The 24244-nt window shown below is 37.8% G+C and overlaps 3 protein-coding genes across 6 annotated transcripts; 1 reads left to right on the forward strand and 2 right to left on the reverse strand.

The window, feature by feature from the left end:
- Positions 1 to 7285: 7285 nt before the first annotated feature.
- On the reverse strand, positions 7286 to 10823 carry LOC121801233 (ATP-citrate synthase alpha chain protein 1-like). The gene is made up of 12 exons (XM_042200680.1): positions 10701 to 10823; positions 10425 to 10535; positions 9541 to 9717; positions 9160 to 9402; positions 8986 to 9037; positions 8775 to 8889; positions 8559 to 8640; positions 8285 to 8380; positions 8066 to 8167; positions 7877 to 7993; positions 7675 to 7791; positions 7286 to 7585 (listed from the first exon to the last, which is right to left on the reverse strand). The coding sequence occupies exons 2-12, from the start codon at positions 10521 to 10523 to the stop codon at positions 7514 to 7516; spliced, it is 1272 nt and encodes a 423-aa protein (XP_042056614.1). The 5' UTR covers positions 10524 to 10535; positions 10701 to 10823; the 3' UTR covers positions 7286 to 7513.
- An 8582-nt stretch (positions 10824 to 19405) lies between these two features.
- On the reverse strand, positions 19406 to 22606 carry LOC121801440. 4 transcript variants are annotated; one of them, XM_042200927.1, is made up of 9 exons: positions 22561 to 22606; positions 21539 to 22468; positions 21189 to 21222; positions 20862 to 21089; positions 20410 to 20499; positions 20167 to 20232; positions 20003 to 20094; positions 19868 to 19915; positions 19406 to 19701 (listed from the first exon to the last, which is right to left on the reverse strand). In XM_042200927.1, exons 2-9 carry the CDS (start codon positions 21901 to 21903, stop codon positions 19614 to 19616), a joined length of 1011 nt encoding a protein of 336 aa, XP_042056861.1. In that variant the 5' UTR covers positions 21904 to 22468; positions 22561 to 22606; the 3' UTR covers positions 19406 to 19613. The 4 variants fall into 4 exon arrangements, with proteins under 4 accessions (XP_042056861.1, XP_042056863.1, XP_042056864.1 ...); XM_042200929.1 differs by lacking the exon at positions 22561 to 22606 and having other exon boundaries at positions 21539 to 21863; positions 22372 to 22511; XM_042200930.1 differs by lacking the exon at positions 22561 to 22606 and having other exon boundaries at positions 21539 to 21800; positions 22372 to 22504.
- Positions 22607 to 23346: 740 nt separating this feature from the next.
- LOC121800570 (axial regulator YABBY 5-like) lies at positions 23347 to 24176 on the forward strand. Its single transcript, XM_042200118.1, has 5 exons — positions 23347 to 23418; positions 23501 to 23620; positions 23691 to 23781; positions 23827 to 23990; positions 24075 to 24176. The coding sequence occupies exons 1-5, from the start codon at positions 23347 to 23349 to the stop codon at positions 24174 to 24176; spliced, it is 549 nt and encodes a 182-aa protein (XP_042056052.1).
- The last annotated feature ends 68 nt before the right edge of the window (positions 24177 to 24244 follow it).

Here is a 24244-nt window from a genome sequence, read left to right on the forward strand (position 1 = left end):
CCGGCCATCAATATATATAATTGAGATTATAATAAGGGCGGCCTTATTTAGAATGGGCGGTTGCAAAGTTAAAAAAAGAGTTAATGTGTATATTTAATTAGTACTCACTTTTGTCCTAATTAAGTTGAATTTCTTTTTAGTATGATCCAAATAAAAAAATCGATAAAATGTAAAATGTCTAATCACTTATACTTTATTTACTATCCCACTTTACTCTCTTTAATTTTAATTTTTTTTATCCCCTCTTCTATTTAATTTTATCTTCAATTAACTTATTTAACACAATTTCTTAATTTATGTTTCCAAAAGAATGTGCTTCAATTTAAATGAAATGTAGAGAGTACAATCTACTGTTCTATAAGTACTCCGTTTGATCCAGCCCAGAGTTTAAAAAATATAATAGAAAATTAGTTGTAAAAGTTAGTAGAATGTGAGTCTTACTTTTATATATTTGTTTTATAATAAAATATAAGTGAGAATGAGTCTGTGAAATATGTAATCCACTACTAAAAATAATATAAGTTAAAAGCAATAAATTTTTAGGAACAAATAAAAATAAAAAAAAGTGACAAATTTCAAGAAGGAATGGAGTAATATAATCCAATATGAGACGTAGTTGTTACATATTTGGTGAAATTCATTTTAGTCATGCAGAATTTTCGACAATCGGATTGCAGATAATAGTGATTGTTGACTTAGCGAAATTGCATAGACCCCGCGAGACGTCTATTCAGTGGCCATCATATTAAATTATGTCAATTACGGTTGCCATTTTCTAATTAAATTGTGGCGGTCCAGCTTGGTGTTAGTTCAACAAATTTAATTTTTCTCCATATAGTACTCCTATAAATGAGAAAAGAGGCAGGCCAACGACAGCTTGGGAAGAAATGGATATTTTTTTAAATTAATTGATACTTGTAAATTTTAGTGTTCCAAATGACTACAAGCAATATGTGTGCGTAACCTTTGCCATGAAGTTTGCTGCTACAATTAATTATTCAAGAATTTAATTTAGAAGCGAAAAAATATAATTATATAGTAATAGGAATAATCAAACAAAAGCAGACCCAATAAGGTTAGGTGACCTCTTTTCAAACCCAAAACGACTGGTAATAAACGTAAACGGCTATACTTTTATTCGCTACAAGAGGCTATTCTGATGATCATAGTGCGAGACATTACCATAGTTTTTGTGCTTGTCTAGTTAGGTTTTCTAACATTTGTTGTTGCCAAACATATTCTTTATAGAAAGTAAAAAATGCGGGTAAAAGATTGTACAGTTATTTACAACCTATTATGTACCAACACAATTTTGTGATTATTATATGATATAGGAACAATATGTTGTGCAAAGTGTTGGAAAGACAAAACATAAAGAGCCGTTCCTCATTTATGGGACTTGAGTTCCAATACAATGTTGGGTTCCCAAGTGTGTATAGTCCCAATCTCATTTATTAGGGGTCCTGAAGGGTCACATTTATCCCTATAAATACTAGTAGAATGATCAAATGTAATAACACAAGATAAGCAATAAGAATTACCTTCTTCTGATCCCTTTAAACGTTTCTTCATGGCATCAAGAGCAGGAAGATTCTTGGCTCAGAGAAATCTCATCATAGCCGTGTAATACCCTTCTCGGCCTTTACCTAAAACCAAAATCCAAATATCATCAAAATGTCAGACACAGATGAAGAAAAACCAACAATTGAATCCTCAAAATTGAGGACGAACAAGAATGTCACAGTGGCGTTCAAATTAAACGGAAAGAACTATCCGTTGTGGTCGCGATTGATGAAAGTCGCGATAGGAAGCAGGAGGGGATATTCGCATATCCAAGACGAACCACCCGAACTGGGCAGTAAAGGATATCGAGAGTGGGAAGAGACCGATCTGGTTGTCTTTTCGTGGATCATCGATAATATCGAACATGATATTATCTCCGACTTCGCTCACCATCAAACGTCCAAGGCACTGTGGGATAACCTTGCGATTACGTTCGAAGGAAAGGCCGATCCATATCAGATTTATGACCTGGAAGACAAAATAATGTACATGAGACAGGGAAGTCTCGATCTTGAAACATATTACCGTCGTCTCCACGGATTGTGGGTGAAAATCGATCAAACTCAGAAGCAACTGGTCACGTGCTGTGACAAGGGGATCGGGCAATACCGACAACACGCAAGTGATAAGCGACTTATCAAGTTTCTCACGGGTCTGAACCAGGAGTATGACCACATCCGACGGGAAATCCTCAAAGAGCAGCCGTACCCCTCAGTCGAAGAAGCCTACGGGTGGGTGAAGAAGGAGGCGGCTCGACAGAAGATCATGCCACCGGCATCCGCTCCACCCACCGGAGACTCCTCTGGCGTAGGAAGCGCCGATGCATCATCGGGGGAAATAGGCTACGGATTTGGAGCACAGAGGTACCGACCAAATAATCGAGGAAGCCAACAACCTCCGCCACCAGCCAGAAACACGTACCAAACCGCCGGAGCCGGAGGGAAACCGGACAAAAGCAAGCTGTGGTGTTCCCACTGCGGGAAGAACAAGCATACAAGGGAGACATGCTTCCTCCGGGTAGGATACCCGGAATGGTGGGACGAAAAACAGAAGGCACGAGCACAAGGAAAGCTCGCCGCAGTCGGAATCGCGGAGAACAACCCGCGACAGAATCCATCGAACCAGAACAGAGAAGAAGCAATTGGAGGAGGGAATCAGACCAGCAACCCTCCCCAACCGGAAATTAGCGGTGGTAGTGGTTGCGGCGGCGGAGGGGGCATCCGAATCGGAAATTTCGTGGAACGGACCGGAGCAATGACGGAAGATCAGCAATGGAAAAACGGCGCAGTTACAGGAGGTAAAGGGTTTGATCTTCGATCAAGCCCTAACAAACCCTTGACCTTGCAATTTAATCCCCCAAAGTTCCTAAAATATCAGAAAGTACCCCATGTTATTAAAAAGGAGACCCCAGATTCCTTATATTTTATTAAGCCGTCCATACCTGTTAGAAATTGCAGTTTGACCCCAAAAGTTGACCCAATTGATACAAAAAACCGTTTTGCACCTCTGATAAATATTTCCGCTGCATTAAACGTGCAAAATAGTGATAGGATTGATAGAAGAGGGTGGATTTTTGATTGTGGAGCCACAGATACCATGACTCCCGAAAGGACAGACTTTAGTGATTTTAGTAAAGTCACGGAGACCTATATTAGAACTGCAAATGGAGAATTAATTAGAGTAGCAGGGACGGGAACCATAGAAATCTCTCCAAGTCTTCGATTATCAAACTGTTTGTTTGTACCAAGTCTGTCTCAAAGATTGATGTCAGTTAGCCATGTTACACGAGAATTAAATTGTACTCTCCTGATGCACCCAAATTATTGTGTTTTACAGGATATTCGGACGAGGAAGATCGTTGGGCGTGGCACTGAGAACAAAGGACTCTACTACGTGGATGGGGTAGCTCAACATGGCAGTGCAATGCTAGCTCACGGATCTGCGAGAGAAGAAGCTTGTCTGTGGCACAGAAGACTAGGGCATCCTTCCTATGGTTATTTTCAGCTTTTGTTTCCAAACTTTAAAATTCCTAAAGATTTTTCTTGTGAGACATGCGTTTTGGCCAAGAGCCACAGACAATCTTTTAAACCTTCCAATACTCGTGTGAAATTTATGTTTGAACTTGTGCATGCTGATGTGTGGGGCCCTGCGCCAGTTATTGGGGGAAAGGGATTTAGATATTTTGTTACTTTCATTGATGACTGTACTAGGATGACTTGGGTTTACTTTTTGAAACACAAATCTGAAGTAGCCGATAAATTTGTCCTTTTCTTCCAAATGATTCAAACCCAGTTCCAAACCACCATAAAAGTCCTTCGGTCAGATAATGGGAGGGAATTTGTCAATAGTGATATGTCTGAATTTTTTAGGAAAAAAGGTCTGGTTCACCAAACCTCGTGTGCCTACACACCGGAACAAAATGGGGTTGCTGAGAGAAAGAATAGGACAATTCTAGAGGTAACCCGGGCTATTATGCTTGACTCCAAGGTCCCAACCTTTCTTTGGCCAGAAGCCGTGGCAACCTCTATCTATCTCATAAACCGGCTGCCCACAAAAATCCTCAACAAAAGAACACCCCTTGATATCCTCTCCCAACAAGCCAAAATACCCGAATCCCTTAGCATGTTACCTAAAGTGTTCGGATGTACAGTCTATGTCCATATTCCCAAACATGAAAGAACAAAATTTTCTCCGTGTGCTACTAAATGTGTTTTTGTGGGGTATGGGATAAACCAGAAGGGTTATCGATGCTTTGACCCAAGCACTAAAAAGATTATCACCACTATAAACTGTACCTTCTTGGAAAACGAGTTCTTCTACCCTCACCACCTTGGCAGTCAGGGGGAGCAAAATCCTGAAACTAATCATGGGGACTGCCTAAGTTGGTTTGTGTCACCTCCAAGTCCTTCAATTGCGGAACCACCAGAGACTATAGCGGTCGCTGCCGCCGAGCACGCCTTCCCACCAGAGTCTCCTCAACCACCTCAAGATCAACCTCAACCGATATCCCAGGTATCCCCTATATCACTGCCTGAACAAAATACTATAGTTGATACTAACACCACAGAAGAAGAAGAAGAAGAAGATAATACCATTGATAGTGACACTGGGAAGTATGTCCTTCCAAATCGGAGTACTCGTGGCATCCCTCCGAAACGATACTCTCCCGAGAAGATTGGTACAAAGAGCAGATATGGAGTTGCAAATTTTGTTCAAGGAAATTTGAGCAAGATGGCACGTGCGTTTGAAGCGACACTATATGAGGAAGAGGAAATCCCACAAACTGCCGAGGAGGCAATGAGACACAAACACTGGAAAGAGGCCATGTTTACAGAGATGAATGCATTAATGAAAAACGACACATGGGTGAAAGGAAAACTGCCAGAAGGAGTCAAAGCTGTAGGGTGCAGATGGGTGTTCACTATCAAGCGAAGACCAGATGGTTCAATCGAGCGATATAAGGCACGACTGGTAGCAAAGGGATATACTCAAACATACGGAGTTGATTACGCTGAGACCTTTTCACCAGTAGCAAAGGTGAACTGCCTAAACCGATCTTCATGGTTCCTCCTCCAGGATTCGGAAATGAGTTTCAGCCTGGAGAAGTGTGCAAACTCCAGAAGACGTTGTATGGACTTAAGCAATCTCCAAGGGCCTGGTTTAGTCGATTCACTGAAGTAATGAAGAAATATGACTACAAGCAAAGCAACTCAGATCACACATTATTCATCAAGAAGAAGAATGGGAAAATCACGTGTCTTATCGTATATGTTGACGACATGATCATCACAGGGGACGATGAAGAGGAGATCGGCAAATTGAGGAAAAACTTGTTCAAGGAATTTGAGATGAAGGATTTAGGTCCTCTTAAGTATTTTTTGGGAATTGAAGTTCTGAGGTCAAAAATGGGTATCTTCATCAATCAGAGAAAGTATATCCTCGATCTTTTAGCAGAAGTGGGAATGATAGACTGCAGACCGGCAGACACCCCAATGATACAGAATCACGGATTACAGGTAGTAGAAGGAGCAAAGCTCACAGACAGGGGGGGATATCAAAGGCTTGTAGGTAAGCTCATTTACCTATCTCATACTAGGCCCGACATAACATATGCTGTGGGAGTGGTAAGTCAGTTCATGCACTCACCACAAGAAGATCATTGGGAAGCAGCTCTCCGAATTGTACGTTATTTGAAGGGTACTGCAGAGCATGGGGTGTTGTTTCAGAAACATGGACACTTGGAGATCAGTGGCTTCACTGATGCAGATTGGGCAGGGAACCCAAATGACAGAAAATCCACGGCAGGGTACTTTACGCTAGTTGGAGGAAATCTCGTTACTTGGAGGAGTAAGAAACAAAAGGTTGTTGCACTCTCAAGCGCGGAAGCTGAGTTCCGTGGAATCAAAAGTGGCCTCACTGAGATATTGTGGCTAAGAAAGCTCATGACAGAGCTTGACCTGTATGTACCAAAACCGTGTAGACTATTCTGCGACAACAAAGCTGCGATTAGCATCTCTGAGAATCCAGTTCAGCATGATAGAACGAAGCACGTGGAAGTTGACAGACACTTCATCAAGGAGAAAATTGAAGCCCGGATTGTCGAGTTTCCATATGTGAAGTTAGAAGATCAGTTGGCAGACATTTTAACCAAGGCGGTGAATTCAAAATCATTCAAGGAAGTATTGAGCAAGTTAAGTATCGGAAACCCCGTTACTCAACTTGAGGGGGAGTGTTGGAAAGACAAAACATAAAGAGCCGTTCCTCATTTATGGGACTTGAGTTCCAATACAATGTTGGGTTCCCAAGTGTGTATAGTCCCAATCTCATTTATTAGGGGTCCTGAAGGGTCACATTTATCCCTATAAATACTAGTAGAATGATCAAATGTAATAACACAAGATAAGCAATAAGAATTACCTTCTTCTGATCCCTTTAAACGTTTCTTCACAAAGCATCAGATTAAAATTAAGGTCCGTTCAATTGTCCACTATAGCTCATGATTAGAGGTCATGTTTACTTTTATAGGAGTATTTTGTTTGGTTGTTTACTTTTATAGGAGTATTTTGTTTGGTTGCTCTTTCTCCAAAAATCTTGACATGTGACAATGAAACTCGAGCGGTCTCTAAAGTGTTAAAATTAGAATAGAGAAAATAAGAAAAGAAAATTTATTTAGTCTATAAATAGCATACTTACAAATTACTACCGTACATAGTGACGTGAAACATTGAAGTTCATATTAATCTAGCTTCACTTAAGGGCAAACGTCTATATACTCCCACACTAATTATTTTAAATAAGGGGTGTGAGACATTAAAGTCCATAACAATTGACCTTCTAAACGGCCAACGTTTGTAGGTTACAACCGATTTTTAGGCTACTACTTTTAATTGTGTTTCAGACAATCTCATCGATTCACTATCACCTTGGTCCTTTCTCAAACCATAACTTTAAAATCAACGGATCTTTCAAAAAAAAAATACCAATGTCACAAATTAATCAGGAGAATTCAACTTAAAAACAAATTTATCTAAAGAAAAAGCTCATTTGGCTTATAAACCCAAACCTATTATCTTACACAACTGATATGGAATATTGAAGTAAGGAACATATTGAATTCATGGTGATGATCACAACTTTATAGTTGTAGTATTAATTTTATAAGTACGGCTTTATGCGTATACATTCTCAGGTACATGGAAATAGAAAAGCAAAAAACAGAATCTCATTGCAATTTCATACAGCATTTTATTGGGATAAGTAAATTGAGAGGTACTTCACCATTCATAACAAATCCTTGACCTTCTAACTCACAATATTACTGGATAAGGGCATACAGACCAATTTCTGAGACCCATTTACGAAAACAGCGCAATCCAAAATGATTGGAAAGTTTGGTTAAACTAAAAATAAAAAAGACAGATAAAAGAGTTGGTAATGAGGATTAGCATCTTCAAGCAGCGGCACTGATGCATTCAATAGCTTGTTTGCAGATTCCAGTCATGGTTGCCTCAGGTCCATAAACCTACATCCCAAAAAAATCAATCAGTAAGGTCTTTTGCCTTGAAAAACTTTGCAGGTTTCAACTACATTATATCAACCATGTATGTATACCTCAATAGGAAGGCCGATTTCTTCAGCAAGAATCCTCATTTTCTCAAGTCCCTTCTGGTAATTAGGCCCTCCTCTTCGGACATACAAGCTCATTCTGGCAGCCTTGAGTTTTGCTTCCTGGTAACGACATCAACCACATCAGGAGTTGAGCTTTTGATGAGGAAGCTATATATATTAGTCTGCGTGAGGTTTTGGTATATACCTTTTCTCTTAGAGCACGGATGATGCCACTGAATGTGGCAGCAACATCGGTGAAGTTAGCTATTCCACCACCTATCACGAGGGCTCTCTTTCTGCCATCAGGTTCTGCAGTTGCACACTGTAAACAACTCCTTAGCATGTGTAAAAAGTGATCCCATGTTTCTACTCAATGCAAGAAATTGGTTCTTACATCAATCACTACCCGGGCATACTGCAAGACTTCCTCCTCGTTAGGAGCACCGCTGTATTCTGCATAATTCCCAAGCTCAGAAGCAAAACCAAGATCTCCAACCTATTACCAGGTTTGAGAAACCATGTGAGACTTGGATAGTTACCAATTGACAAGAAAATGGAGAACAATTTAAGTTAAGTCAAGTGAAATATAATAACATCAAGACGAGGAACATACAGTATCAGCATAGATGACACTTGCACCTCCTCCAGCAACCATGGTCCAGATTCTCCCTTTGGGGTTCAAGACAGTGAACTTCAATGATGCACTTGTCTGCAAATAATGATATATAATTATATATAAACTTTAAATATGCATTAGAAAAGCAGGTGCAGGTTTTGTGAGTGAAGAACGCAACGGGGCAAAATGCTTCCACATTTGAGATTAAAATGGTCTGCATACCAATTGGGAGTCAAATAGCTTTATAAGAGAATCACATATCAATGAGTACCTTCTCATCAAGTCCATGAATAAAGCTCTCTGTTGGACTCATAACTCTTCCGAATGGCAGCGGGAATTCAATATTTCCCCATCTGCAAGATCATGGTCATATAAGCGACATATATAGTTTGATGATTTTTTATACACAAAGGTTAATATGTTTTTGAACTGCCTGAAAGTTAATCTCATATAATGAATCAGAAAAATAAAATCATAGTAGTATTACTTTTTGAAGTTCTTGAAAGCAGCAGTATCGTCAAGCTCGCCTCTCATATCCAAAGGATAAGGCTTTCCGTTAACCAAGGTGAAAGGATTCATCTCAAGGAAAGTGAAGTCCAAATCTAAATAAAAATAAACCAGGTTATTTTCAAAACTCTAGAGAAAATTACAACCTTAACCTTAAGAAGCAGACTTTCTTTGCAAGATCTTACACCTACCTAAAAATAGAGCATATACGAATGAGATGAACTCCTCAATTACAGGTTTGACCTGCAGCACAAAAAGTTATGTATGAGCAATGGCGATATGGAAGTATATATTCTATACTTGCAGTAAACAAGTGAAACAGCAACAATAATGTTAAGAGGAAGATTGATTATTGGCAAATTTACCTCTAAGGGAAGTGTCGCCACAAGTGGAGCACATAGCTCTAATGTAAAGGATGCACCTGTTGGGACAAATATAGTTTTGACTTTGTCCCAGTTCTCTTCAATATCAATTCCGCCGCATTCTGAAAAGCTAATGCTACAACCAAGCCTATCAGAGACAATGTTTAGGTAGAATTCCTCATTGTGAGGAATAAAGGGTTCAACAATGAATGTAGTAATGGGTCCTGTGCAGCCTCCCATCTTTACCTGTTCACACAAGATATGTGTTAGGCAGAGTATTGAATTAAGCTAAAATCACTTCTTATCTGTAGGTACTAGGATATCTGATACTGTGCCAGTATAAGGACTGAATTAGCAGAAGAAATACTAAAAATCAACAAGTACCTCTTTGCCAAGTCGCTCTTTCACAAAAGCAGCAACTCCAGCCAAATCTAGGTTCAAAGCAACAAGACCACTTTTACCACGTTTCCCAAACAGCATATCTGGTTTGACAACCAATCTTGTAGATGAAAGCCATGGCTCTTTGTCCACTAGTTGATTAAAGTCAGTAGACTCGGTCACCTAAATAAGTACAAGAAAATCTTAGATATTGAAGCATGAAGGGGCTTGAATGTTGGTTCTTAGTTAAGATGATGCAAGCTAACATATTGAATTATAAATGTAAACTCTGCCACATACAAGCCAAGTACCATGGCATGACTGTCGCATCAATTTTCAACAAAGCTGATAAAAATACAAAGTAAAATTGATGTGCAAACTGGTTTGATGCATATTTTCCAACATTCATATTGTCTTTGGAGGATGAGTATCCTATCTGAACATTTCAGTACATCTTCAAGAAACTACACTACAAAAAATTGCTCAATACAGTTGTCCTAAATCTTTACCTAAGTTTAGGTGTTTTAATCTATATTGTCACTGAAAACGGCAGATTAATTTCTAGTCAGTATGGAGCATAAGTTAGCTACAGTTCTATATGATTAGCTCAGATGAGAAACCAATCTAAAGTACAGCTACTTTGAGTAACAGGCAAAAGAGAATCAGGTGAACTGCACCGCCAATCATAGCATATTAGGAGTATCATTATGTTCCTTAGATCGCATTATATCCACCTAACTTCACCATGCTAGATTTAATTCTACCACATATTCTTCCCTAACAATATGCAGAATGTAAATCTCTAACCAAATAATACGAAACTATATAAAAAAGACTAGATCTCAACAAAACCAATCAGTCTAACTAACTACCACAAACATCGAGCTCACCTGAGCAGATTTGATTTCCAAATCGGATCCAGAAATCCTCTTGAAATGCTCCTTCAACAGTCTCTTGGAGTCGTACTCTCTGATCTTCTTCCTCGCCATTTTCCTATTAACCTGATTTCCAAACCAGCTAATTAAAAGAAAAATACTGATCCAATCCCCAGATCAGAAACAAGCATTAATAAATCTAAGAATCACAGTCGAAAATCAACAAATCAAAACTCAACATTGCATATATATAGCTGAGATTAGAAGATAGAAAGAGAGCAGAGATGTTACTGTTTGAACGAATGCGGATAGGAGGTGAGACTGAAAGAATTTGTTGGCGCAGACTAGAACGACTCACAGCTTGAAATCTGGTAATCCACCTACTTATATTTATAGTTAGGGGGGTCAATTAACATGACAAAAATTAGTATAATTTGCAATTTTCATTTAATTATATTTATATCAAGCGGGAAATGGACCGCCGAAATTGACATATAACCCACCTACCCAGGTCCGGCAAAATGGTACACCTATTGTAATGCTAATTAATATTCCAAAAAATGCACACTTTGTTTGGTATGTATTTTTTATGTCACATATATTTATATTCATAATACCAGATATATTAGGATTGAATCTCACTTCCATTTTCCAAATATACACAATTAAAATATGCCACTTATATTTGGAAATAATTTTTAAGTCAATATCATGTGTATGCATTAAGAGTTGGTTAGTGTGTGATTTGTTCTTTAATAGCACTCCCTCCGTTCCACATTAAGAGTCACTTTGAGCAATCAAGAGATAAAATAATGTAGAAAAGAATAATGTGAGACCGATGCAATTCTATATTTTAGTTTAGTAATCAAGTTTGAAATCAACACTTCATACTCGTGAGTCGATCGATTTTGAAGTTTTGATGCAATAAGTCAAGTGTGCTGTGATGTGGAATATTGGATATTATAAATATTCCGAGTCAATACTGTAATGCTGAATACAGTACTTCGTTTTCCGCTTCAAATATTGAAACTCGCACGTTCACATAATCACATGTGAATTTCAGTTATTGTAATAGAAAATAGAGATGGAATGCAATAATGGTAAATGGAATGCCTCAATTTCCTATAGCTGATAGCACTATCCTCGTTTTATCACAGAGCAGTATTAATATTTGGATATTATGATTGATCACAAAATATTTTGTCTAATCTATAAAAATCTGTATAAGGTTATACTATATGTAAATTGAATTAAAATTATTATTTTGTTTATTGCTAATACTTGTAAATAAATGTACTTATGATTACCATATTTTAATCAAATAGCTTTTTCAAAAATTTTAATTTCAGATTAGAAAGTTTACATAAGATATAAGGTGCGTCGACGGGAAATGCTATCTTAATCTATCTAAACCTATATCGTCATCATGACTGGAGATGCTATCTCAATCTATTTAAATTTTAAACCCATCACTATGTTTCTATGCTTTATTTTTCAATTGTTAAGTTTAGTTTAAACTTTTGTCTAATTTTAATTTCTTAGCGGTATCTAGTTTTAATTTCAAGTACATTAATAAATTTTAAGCAAATTTCATTATAGTAATTAATTTTATTATTATTAAATATTATACTAGCTAGTATGAATATGAATTTAATAATGGGATATAGAAAAATATTGCGACGAATGATACCGGTGCAATTTCAAGATATCTTAATCATTAGTATATCACTTTTTAAGGGGTTATGTGTGACAAAAACTTTATAGTGCAAATACAACATGAAATAGGAGTATCTAGGGATGTCAATGTAGCCCGTAACCCGTGGGCTGGCCCGAATAGCCCGCCAAATTTATAGGGTTAGGGTTGGAAATTTCTAGCCCGATAAAATCAAAACCCGATTAGCCCGCACCCGATTAACCCGCAACCCATTAGGGCCAGACCCGAAAACCCGATGGGCTGGCCCGAAAACCAGATAAAGTTTCTATTATTCTATTTTTTTACTCCTAATTCGACATTTTATTGATTAATTTTAACTAAAAAAATAACTTTCAATTTTATATTATATATACAAATTATATATTGAATTTTTAATAATATAATAATTGATAAATAAATTAAAAACTTCAAATTCACAAGAAAAAATATTTAAATTTCTAAAACATGCATTAAAATTCTACGAAATATCTCAAATATTAGTATTTGATCATGTTTATGATTGAGTTTAAGCATATATCTCAAATATATTATAATTAAATGTTTTACATTGCATGAATATTAGTAATTTTAATAATTATTTATTGGATTGATCGCATGTTAATATTATCGGTAGCAACCCGATTAACCCGCTGGGCTAGCCCGAAACCCGAGCTTTTAGGGTTAGGGCTGAGCTTTTATAACCCAAAAGAAATCACAACCCGATTAGCCCGCACCCGATTGACCCGCAACCCGAGTCGGGTTGGCCCGAAACCCGACGGGCCGGCCCGATTGACATCCCTAGGAGTATCATTTAGCATAGGTATAAATACTCGTGTTATTTATGGTGATGACCTGCCTAATATAAATACTCTACTGCACGGAAACCACTGGAAGCACTAGTTATTTAAACATTTATTTATTAATTAGTGTTTATTAAATGTACCCACTAGTTGTTAAGGTAGCACTTAAAATTAAAAACGTAAAAAAGTCAGTAATTTCAGCCTCCCGAATTTGACCTGTCAAAGTCAAGGTATAATTAGGGGAAAAAGCAAATTAAATCGAACTGAAAAACTGAACTTTCCTAAAAACTAAAAACCGAGCCAAATTGAGATTTAAATAAAATCTAACAAGAAAAAACGAACCAAACCAAACTAAATCGGCCGAAATTGTATAACAATATCTGAAAAATAAAAAAAATAGAAAGAATTCAAAAATCAAAATAGTATATGTGTGCTACATACATATATTTCAGTGATGATAAATGACATAATTAAATTATTTTACTTAAGTTGACTTTTAGTTTATAAGTATAAATTAGTATATAAATATAAATTTACATCAATAACAAGAGTGTTAATTCTTAAATTGTTAACTTACTAACACAACACATTAAAAATGTCACGATTACGGTAGTATGTCATCACAATGACATTAGTTTATTCATACAAATTTAGTTGACATACTTATGTTTTTTATTGACTTTTATAAAATAGATGTAAACACAAAACATAACTATGTCAACTAAATTTGTGTTGACATTTTTAATGTACAACATTGATAAGTTAGGAAGTTAGCAATTTAAGAAAAGTTAGCAATCGATCATATCCACATTACTATAATAATAAAATAAAATTCGGTTTTTTATACCTAAACTGGACCAAAAAATCAAAATTTTTTGAAAAAAATAAAATCAAACCATTTCCATTTTTTTTTTAAAAATACTAAATTCTAAATTTTGGGTTGGATTTATTCGGATTCGGATATTCAATTTTTGAAGTTTTTGCTCTTATCTCTAGGTATAATCCAACTATTGATGCTATATTTATTTCAATATTTTCTGAAATGGAAGAGGATAATTTGTAGTAGTTGTTACAATGTCTTGTAATAATCTAGTCAAGATCAAGATGATCTTAGATTCAACCCGAGTAACATAGAATTTTTAAAGGATAAATTGTAAAAAAAAAAAGTTTAGTCAAATTAGGGTCAATATTGCAATCTCAATTGTTCCACGGTGAAAATTTTGGATGAATTTATTGACGTGGCACACATATGTGTAAAAATTAAAGACGTTAACGATTATGTATATTAAACAACCCCGTTTAAGTAGTCAAATTTTTAGCAACATAATATTTTATATTCCACATCATACATAATTTTCCTCAAATTTAAAATCATGGTGTATGGTGGGACGTGGGACAACTAAACATATTTCAAAATTATGATCAGATCATAGTTTTAAACGTTGGCCTCACGCCACGTGCGTGGAAATGTGAATTTGAAGGCATATATATTCTTGGTGACTTTATCAAAGTTTAGAGTAATTATTACAAATAGTAGTCTAGAGATTAACATATAAGCTATACATGAGTCTATGAGATGAAATCTGTAATAATGGAGTGCTCATTTCAGTTGGAAGAAGCTCGGCTAGAAAGGAGTTCGGTAAGCTCGGCTTACCGAGCTGGAACTAGCCTGGAACTAGCCGAGAAGAAGAAGGCAGAAGTCGGTAAGCTCAGCGGTAAGGAAGCTCGGTAAGGAAGCTCGGCGTTGAGCTGGAATGAGCCGAGAAGGAAGAGTTCGGTTGTAAACCGAGAAGGAGTTCGGTTGTAAGCCGAGGAAGGAGTTCGGTCTTGAACCGAGGAAGGAGTTCGGTCTTGAACCGAGAAGGTAGAAGCAACCTAGCCGAACTAGCCGTTGGAGCAGCAGTTAGTTAGCTGAGATGTAGCGGTTATTCTTCTTGCTTTCTTGATTCTTCTTGTAGTTAGTTAGTAGCAGTTGCTACTTGATTATAGAGCTTTAAATAGCTCACCGTGTATGTAGTTTAGAGAAGAGTTTAATCAATAAAGAGTTTTCCAGTTTTCTCTCCAAGTTTATCATCTTCAATACTCAAAGTGTGAGTGTGTGTGTTTTCTGCATTGTGTGATCTCATACAACAGTGAGTGTGTGTGTGATCTTATTGAGTGTGTGAAAGCCTTGTGTGTGCGAATCCTAACAAGTGGCGCCGTCTGTGGGAAAGGGATATTGAAGCTGATTTGCAGAGGATCAAACGGTTTCAGAGATGGCAGCAAGACTTGATGCAGAAAAGTTCACAGGCAAGAATGATTATGGCCTGTGGAAGATGAAGATGAAGGCGGTTTTAATTCAACAAGGCTTGGCGGCAGTTCTTGCAAAACCAGAGGAGAAAGGAAAGGCTCCAGTGCTTGATGAAAAAGCTCAGGCAAAGATGGAGGAAATGCAGCTCAAGGCACATTCTGCAGTGATTCTGTGCCTTGGAGATAAGGTCTTGAGGGAAGTTCAAGAAGCCAAGACTGCGGTGGAGATCTTGGACAAGTTAGATGAAGTTTACTTGGCCAAATCCTTGGCTAACCGGCTGTATCTCAAGAAGAGGCTGTATGCCTATAGTTTTTCTGGAGATAGGTCCATCATTGAGCAGCTAGAGGAGTTCAACAAGATCATTGATGACCTGGGATCTGTTGATGTCAAGATCTCAGATGAGGATAAGGCCATTCTCACATTGAATGCCTTGCCTAGCTCGTATGACCAGCTAAGTGATGCAATTATCTATGGAAGAGATAAACCTATCACCTATGCAGAAGTCTATTCAGCCTTGATGGCCAAAGAACTCCAGAAGACAGCCAACAGAGGCTCTGCAAGCTCCAATGTTCAAGCTGCAGAGGCCTTGAATGTGAAGAAGTTCAAGAAGCAGAACTTCAAGAAGAAGTTTGAGGGCCCTAAACCCTCAAGTTCTGATGCTCAGAAGGAAACCAGAGCTTGCTATTGGTGCAAGAAACCTGGACATTTGAAGAAAGATTGTCATGCATGGAAGAGAAAGATGGCCTCTGAGGGACACAATCAATCTGATTGTGTGGAGAGTGCTGATCCCCCGGCTCAACTCATGAATATCAGTGATAGTGGGGTCAGTCATAGGTGGATAATGGACTCGGGGTGCAGCTTCCATATGTGCCCAAATAGAAGCTGGTTTCATGATCTTCAAGAAGCATCGGGTACGGTTGTTCTTGGTAATAATCACATTTGTCAGATCAAAGGAATAGGGAAGGTAAAGCTAAGCCTACAAGATGGCTCTATAAAGATCCTAACTGGGGTGAGGTATATTCCAGAAGTAAAGAGGAACCTCATCTCATTGGGAATGCTGGAATAGAAAGGGTTCACCATATTGATGAGTCAAGGAAAATTGTTTGTGAAATCTGGAGATGCAGTGATGATGGAGGCTGACAGAGAGCATATTCTCTATTATCTGAAGGCTAAGGCTGTTGATGGAGAAAGCAATGCAGTGTCAGATGATTCCATAATGCTATGGCACAAGAGATTGGGCCACCCAGCCGAAGGAAGCTTGAAAGAACTCATCAAGAAGGGTCTGATCTCTGGAGATTTCAACAAGATGGACCCCTGTGAGCAATGTATACTTGGAAAGGCTAAGAAGGCACCCTATCCTACAGGTATTCACTCTTCTACAGCCCCTTTAGACTACATACATAGTGATCTTTGGGGGCCTTCACCGGTGTGTTCAATTGGTGGAGGAAAGTATTATCTAGCTATCATTGATGACTATACAAGAAAGTTGTGGGTATATATTCTTAAAGAAAAATCTGAAACACTCACAAAGTTCAAGATATGGTGTAAGGAGGTTGAGCTAGAGAAGGGTAGAAGTGTTAAATGCTTAAGGACAGACAATGGCCTAGAGTTCTTGTCTGCTGAGTTTGATCTGTTTTGTAAAGAGAAGGGTATGAAGAGGCACCGGACTGTTCCTGGTAATCCTCAGCAAAATGGTGTTGTGGAAAGGATGAATAGGACAATCCTAGAGAGGGTGAGGTGCCTACTTCTTGGGTCTGGTTTGAGCAGCAGATTCTGGGGTGAGGCTGTGTATACAGCAGCCTATCTCATCAATAAATGCCCATCTACTGCCCTGAAATCTGAAACTCCTGATTACATGTGGTATGGAGCTCATAGTGACTACTCAAAATACAAGGTGTTTGGGTGTGTGGCCTATGCTCATGCTAGGCAAAGTAAGCTTGAAGCTAGGGCTCTGAAATGTATCTTGCTGGGGTATCAGAGGGGTGTTAAGGGGTATAGGCTCTGGTGTATTGAGCCCGGTAAGCAGAAGGTCTTGGTGAGTAGGGATGTGGTGTTCTTGGAGGATCAGATGCCATACCTGAAAGATAAGCTGGACTCCAGTGAAGATGAGGGTGATTTCTTCAAGGTGGAGCCTGTGGGAGTTGGCCTAGGAGCAGGTGGAGTTATTGACTCAGGGAGTGAGTCTGATTCAGATAAAGAAGAGGCTCCAACTCAGGGCAACCAAGCTGGTGAGTCTATATCAGACTCTATCAGAGACTATCAGCTTGCAAGGGACAGAGTTAGAAGAGAAACAAGGCCACCAACAAAGTTCTCTGATGTTGTGTATTATGCTCTGTGTGCAGCTGAAGGTATTGATGGTGCAGATCCACTCACATATAAAGAAGCTATGCAGAGTAAAGATAGAGAAAGATGGATTGAAGCCATGAATGAGGAAATAGAGTCTTTACTCAAGAACAAAACATGGATTTTGGTGGACAAATCCAAGCTGAATACAGATGGAAAGGAGAGGAAGCTGATCAGTTGCAAGTGGTTGTTTAAAAAGAAAGTAGAAACCACTGATAAAGACAGAATCAGGTTCAAGGCAAGGCTGGTGGCTAGAGGCTTTACACAGCAGGAGGGAATCGATTTCAGTGAAGTGTTTGCACCTGTTGTGAAGCACACTTCGATTAGGATTCTATTGGCTGTGGTGAATCAGCTTGACTGGGAGCTACAACAGCTTGATGTGAAGACAGCCTTCCTCAATGGAGATCTAGAGGAAACTATCTTCATGGAACAGCCAGAGGGCTATGTGAAGATTGGAGAAGAAGGCAAGGTGTGCCTGTTACAGAAAAGTCTTTATGGACTTAAGCAAAGTCCTAGACAGTGGAATAAGAAGTTTGATGCACAGATGAAGAAGATTGGCTTCTCCAAGTCAGAATATGATGATTGCATCTACATCAAGAAGGCAGGCAGGACTCCCGTTGCCTACCTATTACTCTATGTGGATGATATGCTACTTGCAGGGCCTTCTATGACAGAAATTCAGAAAGTTAAACAAGATCTGAAGTCAAGCTTTGAAATGAAGGATCTAGGTAGAGACAAGTTTGATCATTGCAAGAAATTGATCAATGTTTGTGCAAGAACTGAGATGAGCCCTCAGGTGGAGAATTGTAATAATGGAGTGCTCATTTCAGTTGGAAGAAGCTCGGCTAGAAAGGAGTTCGGTAAGCTCGGCTTACCGAGCTGGAACTAGCCTGGAACTAGCCGAGAAGAAGAAGGCAGAAGTCGGTAAGCTCAGCGGTAAGGAAGCTCGGTAAGGAAGCTCGGCGTTGAGCTGGAATGAGCCGAGAAGGAAGAGTTCGGTTGTAAACCGAGAAGGAGTTCGGTTGTAAGCCGAGGAAGGAGTTCGGTCTTGAACCGAGGAAGGAGTTCGGTCTTGAACCGAGAAGGTAGAAGCAACCTAGCCGAACTAGCCGTTGGAGCAGCAGTTAGTTAGCTGAGATGTAGCGGTTATTCTTCTTGCTTTCTTGATTCTTCTTGTAGTTAGTTAGTAACAGTTGCTACTTGATTATAGAGCTTTAAATAGCTCACCGTGTATGTAGTTTAGAGAAGAGTTTAATCAATAAAGAGTTTTCCAGTTTTCTCTCCAAGTTTATCATCTTCAATACTCAAAGTGTGAGTGTGTGTGTTTTCTGCATTGTGTGATCTCATACAACAGTGAGTGTGTGTGTGATCTTATTGAGTGTGTGAAAGCCTTGTGTGTGCGAATCCTAACAAAATCAATTTATGAATAATGGATCTTAATTTTTTGGTCAAATGTTACAAATACAAATGAATATTTGTATTACCACATCAAAATCAAATTTCATGAATTACTTTTATTTATCGAAATTCATAGATGTGAAGATATGAAGAAAAAAAAAGTCATGTACTAGCATCAATGACTCCATTGTTTTAACATGATGTGTGAATCAGATAGATGGTTGCTGCTAATAAACCAGTCCACCATGGATACATGTGAACGGGAGCCGAGTATACAACTTCAAAGAGGCCGATTGATGATATCTTGTATTTTCGAAACTGTAGAATTACCAACTGCAAATGATTCCTGGTTGTTTGAAATGGCATACCATGCATGTGTTGATAACTTATTTTTTTGATGCCTCATTTTTCGATTACTGTAAGATTATGGATTCATTGGTTGTCTCTATTCCTTGTATTTCACAGTGAAATATAAAATGGAGAGTCTATTGGTATAATCAGGCTCTATTTACAAAATTGTAACGTGACGCTAGATGAAAATCAGAGCTTATATAAGATAGTAAAAGTTACACATATCTCATATCACTAAACAATGTTATGCGAAATGTGGAGAAATGCGGATGACCTATATGCAGCCACATTGCTCAAGCTCTCAAGCATTCCAATGGCATCTGACTGTTTTATCTCGATAAATAACTCTGTTTTGCTCTGAATATGAAAAAACATATTCCGTAACAGAGAAGGGCCAGAAGGCCAATGCCTAAATACCTGCAAAATTTTGTTTAACAGTGTTACCAAACCACAACTAATTTACGATAGAAATGTCAACGGGGACAAAAATCAGAGAAGGGGTAGAGAAGATGAGGGTTAGAGAATCTGCTGTTCTTGGATTTACGAAAAACATGTATAAGTTGCAAAGAATGGTATTACATACCACAGAGGGGCATATGGAGACGACAAGTCCATGAAAGGATAGGGCCACCTGTTCAGCAAGAGAATTTCACACATTGTTTGTTAGAACTTGCAAGACTTATCATAACAATATCGGGAAGAAATGGGGAAACTGTACCACATTGAAACACAAGTATGTATGATCCACTGGAAAATGACGAAGATACACGTCCACAGAACAAAATATGCCATACGGAAGAAGGGAAATCTCTGTAAGTAATTAGAGATCCGTTAATCACAAGCTCATTAGAAACGATAGTAACTTGGTCTTGGAGATACTACCAGGCGGTTCAAAATTGCGTCACCAAGGAGAAGGATCGCGTTGACAGAATGCTTAGAGACAATTAGCTGCAGAAAATAATAAAGTGTCGACTCAATGACGGAAGAAGGCAGATATGGTGAAGTAAGACATCTTAATAATGAAAAAGTTTGATATTGGCCTTCATGTTAGGAACTGCTATGCTAGAAACAACGCAATGGTGGAAAGATAATCATAAAAAAATAACTGGGAAATATTATACTCACAAAACTTAATTTGTAACCTCTGGCAATGAGAGCTGGATAGAGTACCAACCAAAAGACGGAATCAGTGAGCATCACAGCCCCAGCAGACATCTATACCAGAATAAAATGAATGTATGAGAAACTTGCATAAGTTTCTTAGGTTACATAAATTTAACACAATACTTTCTGCAGATGACAAATAAAATATGATGCAGGTTTCCTAAGTTACACTAACAAGAAAAAATTCACACATAAGCATGTAGATACACATTGCTACTAAACAGCAACTTGAAAGCAGGACTGCGTATAAGCCTATAATGTACGTTCTATGTCGACAACAACTGAGATACTCAAAATAAGACAAAATGAATCTCTGCCTAATTATAAGGGAAAAGAAACACCTTTCTTTTGCCATAATACCATTCGAGCAATTGTTGCTAAGATAATCTGTAGGACTGAAGGTGAATTCTTACCTGAAATACTACTTGCATGATATAGCCCCATATGGATGCAGCAGTTCTGCAATTAGGTTCACCAGAACAATTTGAGTTTCTAGTTTGGGTGGATATATCTTCATGCTCCCCAAGTTGCGGTGGTACGTAAGAGCAATGCTCTGCATTGGCCGATATATAGCTATTCCTATCTGGTTCAACTTCATGGCGGCAACGCAGAGAGCCCTGAACTGATAGTGAAGAACCAAGCTACAACCAAATGTATGCCATAATCAAATTTGGTATTTACCAGAAAATTAAGACAGCTTTGAAATGCATTAGAGGCAGATCCAGAAAAGATTACCATACCCCAAAATAAATAGTTACCAAAGTAAACGTCCACCTGTTCGACAAAGGAAAGCGTGAACGAAAGTTAGAACAAACACAATATCAATTCAATCTGTCAACCTTTCCACTATTACCCCCAAAATATCGCAATTGATGCCATAGAGTTATTCAAATATATAGTGGAACCTCTCAGTTGCAACTGAAGTTAATAAATGGAGGAATCCAAGCAACGGTTAAAAAACTATACAACAAATTCATAACCATATAATCCATCCTTTCCAACTATGACTACAAACACGAACCAATCACGAAAACAGCTGAAAACATCAAATTCTCAAATAATCATTTGTCACAAATCAAATTAAACTTACTCAGTATAAAAATAATATTTCCCAACACCACTGATGATTAGATCAGCTAGAAGCACAGCAAACAGCACAGAGAAAGCAAGTAGTCTATAAGCAAGCAACCAAATAGGATGGATTGATTTCCAGCAAGTCCCCCAAACTTCATCCCAATACAAGCCCCCTGCTGCCTCCTGCTGATCCCCACCCGAGCCATCCCCGGATTCCCTATGCCCTTCGTGTCTCCATATTAGGAATGCAGAAAACAACATGGCTAACACAATCCATACTGCACATAGCAAGAATCTCCAGTTCAACCAATAACTTGGACCCGTTGTATCATCCACCATAACTGGGGAAGCATGATCAAGCAGTCTTGTTAACAATCTCATTCTTAATTCAAACACTTCCAATCATCAATCTATTCTATATTCTAAATAGCGGAGCTATGCACATATGCAGGTATATATACCTACTCGCCGAATTGTAATCGAAGCAATTAAAAAAAATAAATCATGAATTAGGTGATTGCATAAACCAGCAGCTCTAATTTACCAACACCTAAGAAAGTACCAAGAGATTAAACTGGAAAATGAAAATCAAAGTAACAACTCCACGACAAACACATGCGAGCGATTCACCAGCTGTGATTGGGAAAAATGAAACTAGCGTGTCCTGTTTTCTCCGCAATTGAAAGGAATTAAAGAAATTCCTCACAAGTATTGTACGTTTCAGAAAAGAGAAATACTAACTGAATTGGCAGTCAAATTTGTACGGTGAGGATGAGGGTTTTATTTTTCCTTTCCTTTTTTTATTAGAATGGGATAGAACTAGAGATCGATTGAGTGTTGAGCACTAACTTTGTCTTCTTGATATCAAATACTTCGGCGCTTACTTTCCATTATCTGAGCAAGAAGCAGGACTCCATGGCAGAGAAAATAGAAAGAATCGCGTCGTCTGCAACAAAATTTGTAACAAGATTATATCCGAAAAATTACTTAGTAGTCTAACTCATGTTTTTAAGGTGTGGCAAAAATTAAAATTCTTACATCGAAAATTTTGTCACGTCGATTAATCAATTTCACAAGAAAATTTATAATTGATCTACTTCATGCATTTTGTACGGATTATAATTTCATAAGCAAACTTATTCAGATGAGTTTATTTATAATTTTCTTGAGTTATAAAAACATCAAATCAATTTGCTCAGAACCTATTCTACAAATATTAGTAGTCACTATACGAACAGAAAATTCACAAATTAACATACTCCTATAAGGACTACGTAAGAAATGCAAGAAGCAATTTTATGTACAAGATCATTTTTCTAATATTATATTTATATTTAATAGAGGAAGCAATTTTGTTAAAAGATAATGTTTTTATTATATTATCTATAGTTTATATTATTAATTAGATAATTAACAATATTCACACAACGACCATATATATATGGCTGGAGAAGCACTTATTTAATCATTTGACTTAAATTGCAATTTTTTTTGTTTGAAGAAAGACAAAACTGGTTAGATGGCAGATTTCGTAGTTAGCATCAGTTTCATTTTTCAAGAGAAAAATAAATAGTCTGATCACAAGGGAAAGAATTGGCAATTATAGTTCATTATAGGAAGCACTGGACTTGTAATAAGACTTCTCTCCTCATATTCCTAGTTTAGGCTGAAATTTTAATGTATGTATCAGACATACATGTGTCACTGTATATAGAAACATGAAAACATGAGTTTGATAAAACAGGAAACACAGTTGATACTTTCTTCTACATTCTCATCTATCTCCAAACTGCTTTTATTTCCTCTTGTTTCTCTCTCTGAGAAATGCCAGCATTAGAGAGCTTGCAGGAGCAAATTTGCTATGTGGAATGCTGCATTTGCAATACCATCCTACTTGTAGTTAATTAATCCACTATTTGAGTATTAATGGCGTGATTAGTGGCTGATTACATAACTTAATTTGGTATGTTTTGTTCAGGTTATCGTTCCTTACAACAGCTTAGCAATGGTGGTGACAATCAATTGCGGCCACTGCGATAATATCTTCTCTCTCAACATGCTACACCTCTTTCCATCAATCAACCAGCACCGTAAATTGGTAAAAATGCCGTATTACTGTTTTAACTGCAAAGAACTGAACCAGTCATGAGTGTGTATGTGTTGAGAAGGTTGCGGACGAAGAAGAAGATGATGATGATGATGATGATAATGACGACGAAGACAGAGATTATGTATGGTGCAACCATGTTATCCAGAAACGTAAAGCTGTTTCTGAATCTTAATGAATTGTTGTGTTATTGTTAGTTATCATGAATGATCTGATGGCAATTTGTTGTGGTGCAGCACCGGAAAAGAAGAAGCGTGGTCCGACTGCATACAATCGCTTCATCAAGTATGAAATCAAGAGGCTCAAGGCTGAGCATCCCAACATCACTCACAAGGAAGCTTTTAGTGCAGCTGCCAAAAATGTAAGTTTTTTTTTGGTTAGGAAATTTTAACTGTGGCTTAATTATTACAGTAGTAATTTCTTTACACATGTTGAAACTGTGTAGTGGGCACATTGCCCACAAAGAGAGTATAGAGATGGACAAGTCAGTGCTTGTGATGAAGGAGACACAAATTACCATGGTCATGCAATCCATTGCCCATCATGAGGTAATCACTGTTATATATAACCAGTACAAGATTTTGTAATAATTTTGATGTTCTAGCTGCAAGTGTA

The sequence above is a fragment of the Salvia splendens genome, chromosome 4, assembly GCF_004379255.2.
Source record: "Salvia splendens isolate huo1 chromosome 4, SspV2, whole genome shotgun sequence".
In the NCBI taxonomy this organism is placed as follows: Eukaryota; Viridiplantae; Streptophyta; class Magnoliopsida; order Lamiales; family Lamiaceae; genus Salvia; species Salvia splendens.

Bases quoted from the DNA above. Each gene is read 5' to 3' on its own strand.
- LOC121801233 (XM_042200680.1), bottom strand. From the start codon at position 10,523: ATGGCGAGGAAGAAGATCAGAGAGTACGACTCCAAGAGACTGTTGAAG. The intron at 9,038-9,159 runs GTAAATTTGCCA...TTTGTGCTGCAG, and splicing joins TGGCGACACTTCCCTTAGAG to GTCAAACCTGTAATTGAGGA. The intron at 7,586-7,674 runs GTATACATACAT...TTTGGGATGTAG, and splicing joins AAATCGGCCTTCCTATTGAG to GTTTATGGACCTGAGGCAAC.
- LOC121801440 (XM_042200927.1), bottom strand. From the start codon at position 21,903: ATGAGATTGTTAACAAGACTGCTTGATCATGCTTCCCCAGTTATGGTG. The intron at 21,223-21,538 runs GTAAGTTTAATT...TTTGTCGAACAG, and splicing joins AAATATTATTTTTATACTGA to GTGGACGTTTACTTTGGTAA. The intron at 21,090-21,188 runs GTATGGTAATCT...ATTTGGTTGTAG, and splicing joins TGGTAACTATTTATTTTGGG to CTTGGTTCTTCACTATCAGT.
- LOC121800570 (XM_042200118.1), top strand. From the start codon at position 23,347: ATGCCAGCATTAGAGAGCTTGCAGGAGCAAATTTGCTATGTGGAATGC. The intron at 23,419-23,500 runs GTAGTTAATTAA...TGTTTTGTTCAG, and splicing joins TTTGCAATACCATCCTACTT to GTTATCGTTCCTTACAACAG. The intron at 23,621-23,690 runs GTAAAAATGCCG...TGTGTTGAGAAG, and splicing joins TCAACCAGCACCGTAAATTG to GTTGCGGACGAAGAAGAAGA.